Source organism: Glycine soja, chromosome 18 (genome assembly GCF_004193775.1).
Source record: "Glycine soja cultivar W05 chromosome 18, ASM419377v2, whole genome shotgun sequence".
NCBI lineage: Eukaryota > Viridiplantae > Streptophyta > Magnoliopsida > Fabales > Fabaceae > Glycine > Glycine soja.
The window spans coordinates 48876903-48888776 of NC_041019.1; the positions used below are offsets into that span (position 1 = coordinate 48876903).

Genomic DNA, 11874 nt, shown 5'->3' on the forward strand with positions numbered 1-11874 from the left:
CCCCTGCAAATAAAATGGTACACCAACCTGTTTTAGCAGCAAAGTCAGTTATGAAGCAAAACACCTCCACAAGAGTAACAACTTCCTATATCAACCACTTAGCAACCATCACAATTAATAACCAGCCACTTGGCCAGGATCTGGTGGAATTAATCCATGCAACTTCTTACTGCCTCCAATTGCATGACTTGCCTTATTAGCAATGTCCCAATATGAGAATGCATATATGCTGCTACAATGTCATGAATCATATGACAAGCTTTCCACCAATTGTCAACTTTTCACCTAACTTGTTTAAAAACACACATGATTCCTACGCCACCAATTTGCTTACAATACAACGCCAGAAAACTACTCCATTCCCTTCCATGATTGGTTAGTTAGGTTAATGAACAACCATCGTTGCTAATCATCAACAAGAAAAATTTCGTGATTCTCGTTTCCTTGAATTAACAAGCTCCAAGCTGCGAATATCCTTAGTCTCTTATGAATTTCATATAATCATTTAAGGAAAATGATTAATAAATAAATTAGCCTTAATTTATTAAATGAATCACAAAATTATTGTGATAAATATTCCGTTCATCAAGATATTTTAACTAACTTTTAACTTTTTTTTATTAATTGAAAAATTTATTTGAGTGTTTAATAAATAAACTTTTTTTAGTAATTCTTAATATTTTTTAAATGTTACTTAAAATAACAATTTTTAAAATATCATTTTGTTTACTTCTAGTTTTTTTATATTTTTTTATTTTTATTTTTAATATATTTATCAAATTTTTTATTAATTTTTTAAAATAAATCATAATTATATTGTTTTTACATCATTTTATACTTTTCAGTTACTTGAATAGTTAATTTTTACTAAACATTTATAATTTAATAAGTTAATTTTTCAACTAACTTTAACGAATATAATCTAAAAATATAAAATAAATTTCATTAAAAAAGAAGAAGAATTAGAAGAGTTGGTCGTGTAAATAATTTCACAAGAATATGTAAGACTTGGAATAAATAGTAAGAATTTATCTTACCTTATTAGTATATTTTATGAAATCAAACAAAATTAGTAGTATTATTCATCAGTTTGGATTACTTACAATAAATGAAATAAAAATAAAGAAAAATTCTTTTAAAATGGGAAGACATTTTAAATAGAAATTATAATATACTATCGTCCAATCATATTTAAAGTAACCTCCTTACGTTTTTATCGATTTACAGCTTAAAAATTATATTGATTTAAAGTTTTTTTTTTTTTTTACAGATTTACGGTGTAATTTTTTGTATATGTTGTTAATGAATGAAATTCAACTATTTAAAATAAATAAGCAAATTACGCTTCACTTAATGTACAGTATATTATAAATTCAACTTTTTGAAATTTGAAACGAAGGACACAGCTTCCTAATTTTGAAAACAATTTAACCTTGAAGAACTTTTACCTGAAAAAACAAAATAGAAATTACCACATGGTGTTACATGTATAGAAGTATCCAGTGATAAGTGTTATGCCACCCACTCTGTGTACATTGGTTCTTATATACCTAGCTAGGTTGATGTGTTATTATATAAAGACTCGTGTGTTTCCATTTCACACACCCCTCCACAACTCATTCTTCTTGTGACTCATCCACTTAGGAGTGCCCTTCCTCCACCACTAATCAACCATGTTCATCCAATTCCTCATCTTTTCCCTCCTCTTCACTCCCTTCACGATCATCTCCACCATAGCCCATGACACCGATGATTTTGTGCGCACATTAGACCGCAAAATGTTGGGTTTGGACGAAAAGAAAGAAAAGTTCATCCATTTCAGGTTAAGTTGTGTTACTTATACAATAAATAAGTGTTCATATGGAAAGGTTAATATGACACTGTTTTGAATTATAGAAATTATTTTACAAATATGTCTCTTTTAGGTTCTATTGGCATGACGCGATGAGTGGACGCAACCCTTCTTCAGTTGAAGTTGTGCCACCACCTTTGAAGAACTCAACCACGCGCTTTGGATTGGTGAACATGCTCGATAACCCTTTGACTTTGGGACCTCAATTGAACTCCAAGTTGGTGGGGCAAGCACAAGGGTTCTATGCTTCCACGTCACAAAGTGAGTTTGTTTTGCTCATGGCTATGAATCTTGTCATCACCGAAGGAAAGTACAATGGCAGCACCATCACTATTTTGGGGAGAAACCCTATTTACTATGAGGAGAGGGAGATGCCCGTGATTGGTGGAAGTGGCCTCTTTCGATTTGCTAGGGGATATGCTAAACTTAGAACTTACTGGTTCTCACCCTCCACCAGAGATGCCATTGTTGAGTACAATGTCTTTGTTTTGCATTATTATTGATATATGTGTGTTGATATGCATTACTATGTGTACGTATACATGAGATCATATTATTGACATGCAATACTATGTCTACGTATGACATTTATTTTGGTTTTATTTCTTTCTCACTATGGCTTTGTTTGTATAAATTTATCTATGAATTCAAAAAAAAAAAAGATAAAATATATTAACTTATACATTGGTGAAGATAAATGAGAAGGTTTCCAAAGTCGTCCAAGAATTAATTTTAAGTTATGGAAGAATCACAATTCATTTTACCTTTTTGGTTTGTTTTTCATATATAAATATTTTTATGAAAAATTATCCAAATGGTTAATTTCTTTCTTATTTTCCGCTTTTGAGACCATTATACAGGCGTTCACTCACTTATGGTGTTAATGTTTTCTTTTTTCCTCCTCCTCAACGCATCTCTACCCCTCACCTACGATGCATTTGTAATTTTGTGGTTGATGTGAGAATTAGAATAATACAAAAAGTAATAAATTATACTTATGATTTGCTCCACTGTTATGCCATTGAAAATAATCTTTCAGCAGGAAGTCTAAAATAATTTGTTAAAGCAATCATATGTTACTGTTTATTTTGAGAGAAATAGAGAAAATATAATAATAAATAAATGGAATTTCCAACGTTTGGATGCTCACAAAAATAAGGAAGAAAATATATTTTTATATAATATCACACAAAAAAATAACTTATATAAGACTTCTTTTAATTTTTTCTCTTTCTAAACAGGTCACGTGCTTTCTTTTCTATTAGTATTTCACATTTCGTCATTTTTATTTTCATCCTTTAAAATGCCATTATTTAAATTAGGTTGCTTCAATTATGTAGTAATAAATTTTCTATATCTATATAGAAATCCATAAATTTAAGTCTTGATACATCATTTTAAATATTGTAGGCAAAAAGTGGTAAGAAATTAAGGGGACTCCAATAAACTGTGTTGGCAGCTTGTGGTAGTTGCTTATGCAACTCAAATAATTATCAGTCAATCTCAAATTAAAAGTAGTTACCATTCATCTAGGCCACTTTTGGAAACTTTTAACACTTGCAATCAAGATGAACGTAGAAGTTTCCCACGATAAACTTCACTAGTTAAGTGTTAATGTCACATAGATAAAGATTAAATAAACACTATATCTCTATCTTACCAAACAATAATAGATAAATAATTATTATTTTCTATATCTCACTCATATCCTTATCAAGTTTTTACACCTTCTTCAAAGAAAGGACAGATATGGCTTACATTTGCTTAACATGCAATAGACTTTGTAGGTCTTCTTGATCATTTTCAAACTTAAAAATACCTGTGCGAGGTTATGACTGGTTCGAATTCTAAATTATTTGATAAAAATATTTCATGGTATAGGGTTAGACGATGAAATTAGCCTTATAATGCGTGCGCTACCAACTTTGGGCGTGTATTTTTTGTTTGGGCCTTAAGCCCACATCGAGGATCTCCACAACATTAAGCATTTACTTTGGGTGTTCTATTATCTATCATCTATTTTTATTATAATAAAAAATAATAAAAGTCCTCTCTTAATTACTAAGTCTCTAAGTTAATTTTTTCATAACATTAGGCAAGTTGGGTTTTTGACGGCTCAACACGTGAGGACATATCTCAAGATTCATTGAGATTTTACATAAATACTTACACATTGCAAACTAATAACATTAATTTTTTTTAATTAAGTGTTTAAAAAACTTTATAATTTGATCTTCAATATTTTATAATATTTGTAATTGATTTTCTGGAACTAGTATGATTGTCACAAATTATTATTTTTCTAATAGTTGTAAATTGTCATAGACTAATTTCAAAGCCTCAGTTAAAAAAATTAACAAATTTAATTGCAAATTTTTAATTTAAAAAACTAATTAAAATTCCCAAAATTGTTAACAACATACCGATGTATTAAATTATTATTTTTCATTCAACGTCTTAAAAAAACCCAAGATCTTAAAAAATGGGGTTAATTTTTACTTAGTATGCATTTTGTGTTTTAAATGAGAAGTATATGATTAAGCTAGAATAATTTGGCATAAGTTGATGTCTACTAAGTACTAAGTAAGGATATTATGCTATGCTGACACAGTGACACCGAGGTTGTCCTTCACACTCTTCTTCGACCATGCAATTGCATACAACCTTGGCGCCAATTTTCCACAAACCCAAACTGATTCCCCTCTCCCTTCAATTCTCCACCACCACCACCCTCTCTCCCTCTCTCTCACACCACCATTCCCAAAATGCACACCCCCAACACCAACACCACAACATCGCCACCATCATCCACTCCCTCTGCGACTCTCACCGTTTCTCCGAAGCCCATCATCGCTTTTCCCTCTCCCTCGCCTCGGCCTCCCTCCCCGACGAGCGCACCTGCAACGTCCTCCTCGCGCGCCTGCTCGCCTCTCGCACCCCTCGCGCCACCTGGCGCCTACTCCGATCCCTCATTGCTTCCAAGCCCGGTTTCGTTCCCTCTCTGGTCAACTACAACCGTCTCATGGACCAGTTTTGCGGTGCCCATTTACCCCGCGACGCCCATAGGCTGTTTTTCGACATGAGGAATCGCGGGCATTGCCCAAATGTTGTTTCTTTCACCACTTTGATTAATGGGTACTGCTCGGTTCGTGCGATGAGGGACGCGCGCAAGGTGTTCGACGAAATGCTTGAGAGCGGCGTGGAGCCGAATTCCGTGACTTACAGTGTTTTGATTGGCGGGGTTCTTCGGGAGAGGGATTTGGAAGGTGGGAGGGAGTTGATGTGTAGGCTGTGGGAGAGGATGAGTGTGGAGGTGGAAGATTCTGTGAAGACTGCTGCGTTTGCGAATTTGGTTGATTCTTTGTGTAGGGAGGGGTTTTTTGGTGAGGTGTTTAGGATTGCTGAGGAGTTGCCGTTTGGGAGTTGTTTTTCTGAGGAGGTTTCTTATGGCCAGATGGTGGATTCGCTTTGCAGAGTTGGGAGGTATAATGGGGCAGCTAGGATTGTTTATCTGGTGAGGAAAAGAGGGTTTGTTCCGAGCAATGTGTCGTATAATCATGTCATTCATGGGCTTAGCAGGGATGGTGATTGTATGAGGGCTTATCAGTTGTTAGAGGAAGGAGCTGAATTTGGGTTCATGTTATCTGAGCATACTTATAAGGTACTAGTGGAAGCTCTTTGCCATGTGATGGATGTGGACAAGGCGAGGGAAGTTTTGAAACTCATGCTAAGGAAGGAAGGTGTGGACAAGACTAGGATTTACAACATTTACTTGAGAGCTCTTTGTTTCGTGAACAATCCCACTGAGCTTTTGAATGTGCTAGTGTTTATGCTTGAGAGCCAATGTCAGGCTGATGTGATCACCCTCAACACTGTGATCAATGGTTTTTGCAAGATGGGTAGGGTTGATGAAGCTTCTAAGGTATTGCATGACATGTTGGCAGGTAAATTTGCTGCACCTGATGTTGTGACCTTCACTACTGTGATTTCTGGTATGTTAGATGCCGCAAGAGTCGATGAAGCTCTTGATCTGTTTCATAAGGTGATGCCAGAAAATGGTTTAAGACCTAGTGTTGTGACATATAATGCTCTTCTCCGAGGGTTATTCAAACTAAAGAGAGTGAGTGATGCATTGATGGCTTTTAATAATATGGTAAGTGAAGGCATTACTGCAGATAGTACCACTTATACAGTTGTGGTAGAAGGGCTATGTGAATCTGACCAAGTAGAAGAGGCAAAGAGTTTTTGGCACAATGTTATATGGCCTTCAGGGGTTCATGATAATTTTGTTTATGCAGCAATTCTGAAAGGGCTGTGCCACTCCGGCAAACTTAATGAGGCTTGTCATTTCTTGTATGAATTGGTCGATTCCGGGATCTCTCCAAATATATTTAGTTATAATATTTTGATCAACTGTGCGTGCAATCTTGGCTTGAAAATAGAAGCTTACCAAATTGCTAGGGAGATGAAAAAGAATGGGCTGACTCCTGATTCTGTGACATGGAGAATTCTTGACAAGTTACATGGCAAAGTGAGGAAGGACATCCATTCTGAAGATCCAACCATGTCAACAACTTATGAGGGACATGACATGGAATAAGTGGGGATAGAAGCAAATGGAGTTCAGCTTGTACTTTAAAACAATAACATAAAATTGTGGTTTGGCTCAGAGGGTCGAAAGTATGAACAAACAAGAGCTTTGAAGTTTGAACAACATCAATGAGGACTGAGGAGCATTAAACTAGAAGGACCAATGGTAAAACTCTGAATTTTCCCATATAAACAGTAAACTGGGTTATTAAACCCTGCAGACAGTTGATATGCAAAGTTCGAAAAAATGTGGTATTGAACAGAGTTGAAAGAGATCATATGAATTTGAGATAACTTTAGTGATTTATGAAGCAGCTAAGAGGGCTGTGACACTCTGCCGGAAGGAAAGCAAGCACAAGCAGATTCATGCACTATAAAAAAAAAACTAGCAAACAGTCATCAATTTGAAATAACTAGCAACATTTGTAATCTACAAAAAGAAGGCTACAATAAGTTTAGGATTTTATTTTTATTTTCTTGCAAAAAAAAAAATGAGACAACTTGCTTTTTTCTTTCCCATTTTTGGCAAATGATTTTTAAGATGTATGTATTTGAAAAAGATAATAAGTTAGTGAAATGAGACAATTTAACCCGGACTTATGATTTTGCAGTGTTAATAGTTCAAATGAACAACCTTTAGAAAATTTATAATAAATTTTAGATGAGTTGGTGAAAAAGATAAATTAGTCATCGTTGTTGTTGAAATTATGGGTTGATGATAAATTTATCTTTTTTCACTAACTTATCTAAATAATCAGGAGTAGTTTACAAACTTGGTTTACAAATAACATTAGCTTTAAGCTACCTTTAGAAAACCCTATAATTTCAACACCGATGAGTAATTATAAATTTATCCCGGACTTTTGATTTTGCGGTGCTAATAGTTCAATGGAGCTAATCTAATAGAATTGAAGTTACTAATTTAGGTTATTGGTGACGACTTTGCACAAAGTTATAGGTTTAAATTTCATTTCATTGCTATCATTATCACTAAAAAAACTGATGGGTAAAATTTTTGCTAGTGCCATACCTATTGGGATGCTTGACGTAGACAAAAGTTAGATCTGGTTACCTGGTTATACTGAAGAAAAGAGAAAGGAAGAAGAGGACCCATCAAGTTGTTTATTTGATATATTCATTTTGTTTATTAATTAAACGGTTTCATTTATTCCCCTTAATCACAACTTCACAAACAAAAGAAAGACATTGCCTAGGTTTTGTTCCTTCCGTATCACTCGTGATTCCTCATTTAAAGACACTGGTCATTTTACTGTCCAACTTGGTCCCGCTTCTACAGTCATTTGATGTGTATTCGCCTATTTGTTGGTTTGTGGAGAAACTAAAAAAAGCTGTTTGTTAGGACTTAGCACGAGGGACTAGTCCTTATTATTTTGGTATTGAAAAATCATTTTTTGCACTTTATTTTAAATACATGTTTGATTAATATTAATTATTATTTAATTTCACATAGCTCAAGTGCGTCTAACTATTTAAAATTAATTTTATCACAATCATGTCTACCCGACTTCAAGACAAGCCTAATTGAAGTTGGGTAATGATGCCCAATATTATAACTAGGTGTTAGCTAGCAATGTTTATAGTAAATGTTCGCTTAATCCACTTGCTTGAAAAGCTTTTCAATTGTAAATATTTGCACCCAGCTTCAGCCTTCAAAATAAAAAATTGTTCAACATTTGCACTTGCAAAATTTTTCATAGTTTGTTACTTTCTATCTAAACTCTGAAACAAAATCAGCGTACGTGCATTCAACCCATCACACAGGTTTGTGCACTTTCCGTTTAGCTTCTTGCCATGTTCATGATTTTTCTCAGGAACTAATTTCAAATATTCCTGGCCTTTCAGTGATTCAGAAAATTTCAATATTTTCTCATCATGTAGTAGAAGTTCTAGATGCTCAAATTTGTTGCTTCTGCAGTAGTCCTTATAATAATATGTTTCTAAGTAAGTATAGTGGTTATGATGGGGACAAAAAATGCTAGTCTTGGAACTTGGTAAGAGTCTTGAAACAGTTTGTCTCTGAATAATAACAGTACCAGTACTCTCCAGTCTCACGGTACTATTACCTCCACACAATGAAAAGCATGCATTGCCTTAAGAAACTTTAACCACTACTTCTACCTATCCTATGCCTTTTCCCTTTAGGCATCTGTCTCAATTATTTGTTCTTTATCAGTTTCTTCCTTTTATTTGTACAAATGACAAATGAAAAGAAAACTAAGCATAGTACCTCTTTTTTTTTTGTTAGTAGCTAATAATAAGTAAAACATGAGAAAGCGTGATCATCTTGTTAGCCTTAACCATAAACCATTGAGGAAAACTAAACTTTTGCCTTAAGAGTCAGTTATCAGAGGAAAATTGTGTAGAAAAAACAGTTAAGGTGGTACACCCAAAATGGTTATTCATCCAATAATTAACACATAATAGCATCTTTAATGGGAATTGATTATGGAGTTCATCAACTTAAGAACTAGTTCTACTATTGGAGTATTTAACATGACAGTCGCTTATACAAACAGCTATTAATTCTTAATTGTTTTTCAAAATTGAAACAATTAATTATAGGCCCCATTTTAAGTTCTTGAGAGTTACACCATTAAAGAAAAAAATTGTTGAAGTCCTTTAACCCTGTGACCTTGTATATGGCCCCAAATTTGAGTTACACGACTCTACATAATTGCACCATTGAAGACTGTTATTAAGCCTAATGACAAACAATGTGGCACTAAACAAGTAGGATTTGAATAATCGATCTCTCTTTTATTTTTTTAAAAATGGAAATATAATGATGTTTTTTTAGAGAGAGATATATACACACATACAAACCACTCTTTTTCTTTCTAATTGTAAAACACTTTCAACTAATTTACATTCATTAAGAAAAATAATTAATTTAATTAATCATATTAAATATGTCAATTAATTATGTTATCATTTTTAAAATTATTCTTTTCTTATCTTTTTATTTACTTGATTATTTTTTATTAATATTTAGAAAAAGAATAATTAAGTAAAAATATAAAAAAAAATTAACATATTAAAAAATTTATAAAAAAACAAATAAAATTCTAAAAATAATCTTATAATTTAAAACAGAGGGAGTAACTTTTATGCAACCCTGACCGACCGAGTCTATGTTTGAAAATTAGTTGAATTCAACGTTAATTGATTTTCAAAAGAAAATTACAACATAATTGCTTTGAAATTTTTGCATTGAAACACACAATCTATGATTACAACACTAATCCAAACACATCATGGATCTGCATACAAAAATCTGTGTAGGATTGTCTTTAGTTTGTATCCAATATTTTTTCAACTTGTAATTAATTTCCCTGGCGTGAAGCAAGGTCACAGGCCCAGGCACTGGACCAGCTATATTCTCAGTTTCCCAGACTGGAAACTGTTGAGAGATTCGCTGCCTCAGTAATAATTACAATGTTTCTTGCTTTGAAGCAAGCAAAATCCAAAGCCTGCAAATACCTTATTCACATTTTTGGTCATGCCAAGATCGAGTGGCTCAGTTTTCCAGCATCAACAGTGGCTCATGAACTAAATTGGGTAGGCCTATCAAGAAGGTAATTCATGCAACATGCATGCATGATTCTTAGTATTGATTAAACTCAGCTTGACAAGTGAGACAAATATTGCACATATAAGATGCAGCTATAATACGTGACCACTCTTGGATATGTGTAATAGTTTCATATGCAGAAATTGACATTTGACAATACACGCTACAAAAGCCGTGTCCAATCACTTTCAAATTTTAATATTTATAGTGAGTATATATCAAACCTTGATAAAGAAATTCACTTGAAAATGATTTATGCTCTGTCAAGTCTTTCTAAATTGATATGGCTATGACATGCTATATCATGAATTTCATCCAAATTATGGGGGCAAATTTGTTCCCGCAAACATACGACAAATATGGGTTCTGTGCCTTTTAGGATTTATGGACAAACAAAGTCTGCAAAGCTTATGGGCTATGGCATTGGCGTGCGATATTTTATTCAATGTTTTTGTTATATTCAAATGATTTTATTTTTTGTTCAAAAAATTTCTCTCTCAAAATATAAATGAAAAAAAAAAAAAGTGAATAAAGTGAGTTCCCTGTTGACCGGGGCAAAAGCTTACCCTCGTGAAATTAAAGCCATTCCCTCCAGGTGGGTCGAGTGTACCGCGAGGGAGGTCATGTTCCCTCCATTCATGTTTTTATTTGAGTTTTTATGTAATTTATTTTCTCTTTTTATTTATTTGTCTTAATGAGGCTCCTCAAATTATTATTATTTTTACTATAACTTAGCTTTGTTCCGGATTTTCTTGAAATAGAAGAACACTATATACAGTTAGCAACAAGCTCATTTACATGAAAAATCAACATTTCTTGCACGCACAGTTGTTTATTGGGTACAGTTTTTAAAAAGCTCAAGACAGTAATCAAATCACTAATTTTAACAAGGACTTTGCTGTCTTTTTTAGTCATTATTTTAATGTATTTTGAGAATCTAATTAATTGTTACTAAGGAGCATGGTGGTCAAGCTAGAATTGTTAATGAGTTCTCTCAAATTCAAGTTTTATATATATATGCACACACAATTTATTTAATAATCAAAAAATAATTTTATCAACTATAATAATTTTACTTAATTCATATTTTATGGACTATAATAATTTTACTTTACTCATGTAACCTCATAAGAACGTAAAAAATCTCTTTCACACACACATTTATATAACTTGTGTTTGAAGTGTAAATACTGAGATTCCTTTGCGAAAATATTTTTCAAAAATTCTTATTAAATTCCTCATGTTTAACATTTCCAATGGTATATCTTCCCTTGGTTTTATCAAAATTTAATTGTCCATGGAAGTTTTAAAAGTATTATTTTTCTTCAATAATATCTCTCAATTGTTATTGGAAGAGAGATCCTTCTTGAATATATATTTTAGGAAACTTTTCAAAAAGATCATCTTTCTCACAATTACTTTGGACTAAACACACTTAATGTTCAACTCTTAAGTAATGCATATTGTTGGAATAATAATATAATTAATTTCTTGAAATTATTCTTAACTGTATAATTAGGAACTCCTCTTTGTTCATACCTTAGCTCTTTTGCACTGACTTCACTCCTGCCCTCATCAACACTCAGGATATTACATGTTCATCAGTTTTTACTTAATTTATCCCAACAAAATAAATTTTATCTCTCCAATAATTTTTTTCCATACACATAATCAGATGTTAAACTCTTAACAACATGCCAAAAAATCTAATGATTTTTATATATAAAGAAGAACCTAATTATCTATCAACTATACCGAACATTCAGACAAAAAATCCCTTTTTAATCTAAAGCAATAAGAAAACACAATTTAAATGTTTTTCTCTTATTTTTCTTTTTAT

The 11874-nt window shown here is 32.8% G+C and overlaps 2 protein-coding genes across 2 annotated transcripts; both read left to right on the forward strand.

The window, feature by feature from the left end:
- Positions 1 to 1594: 1594 nt before the first annotated feature.
- On the forward strand, positions 1595 to 2463 carry LOC114394402 (dirigent protein 22-like). Its single transcript, XM_028355970.1, has 2 exons — positions 1595 to 1822; positions 1926 to 2463. The coding sequence occupies exons 1-2, from the start codon at positions 1674 to 1676 to the stop codon at positions 2353 to 2355; spliced, it is 579 nt and encodes a 192-aa protein (XP_028211771.1). The 5' UTR covers positions 1595 to 1673; the 3' UTR covers positions 2356 to 2463.
- Positions 2464 to 4442: 1979 nt separating this feature from the next.
- LOC114395427 (pentatricopeptide repeat-containing protein At3g18020) lies at positions 4443 to 7037 on the forward strand. Its single transcript, XM_028357206.1, has one exon. It carries the CDS (start codon positions 4500 to 4502, stop codon positions 6450 to 6452), a length of 1953 nt encoding a protein of 650 aa, XP_028213007.1. The 5' UTR covers positions 4443 to 4499; the 3' UTR covers positions 6453 to 7037.
- The last annotated feature ends 4837 nt before the right edge of the window (positions 7038 to 11874 follow it).

Excerpts from the sequence above, each read along its gene's own strand:
- LOC114394402 (XM_028355970.1), top strand. The coding sequence starts at position 1,674 with ATGTTCATCCAATTCCTCATCTTTTCCCTCCTCTTCACTCCCTTCACG. Across the intron at positions 1,823-1,925 it reads GAAAAGTTCATCCATTTCAG|GTTCTATTGGCATGACGCGA; the intron begins GTTAAGTTGTGT and ends TGTCTCTTTTAG.
- LOC114395427 (XM_028357206.1), top strand. The coding sequence starts at position 4,500 with ATGCAATTGCATACAACCTTGGCGCCAATTTTCCACAAACCCAAACTG.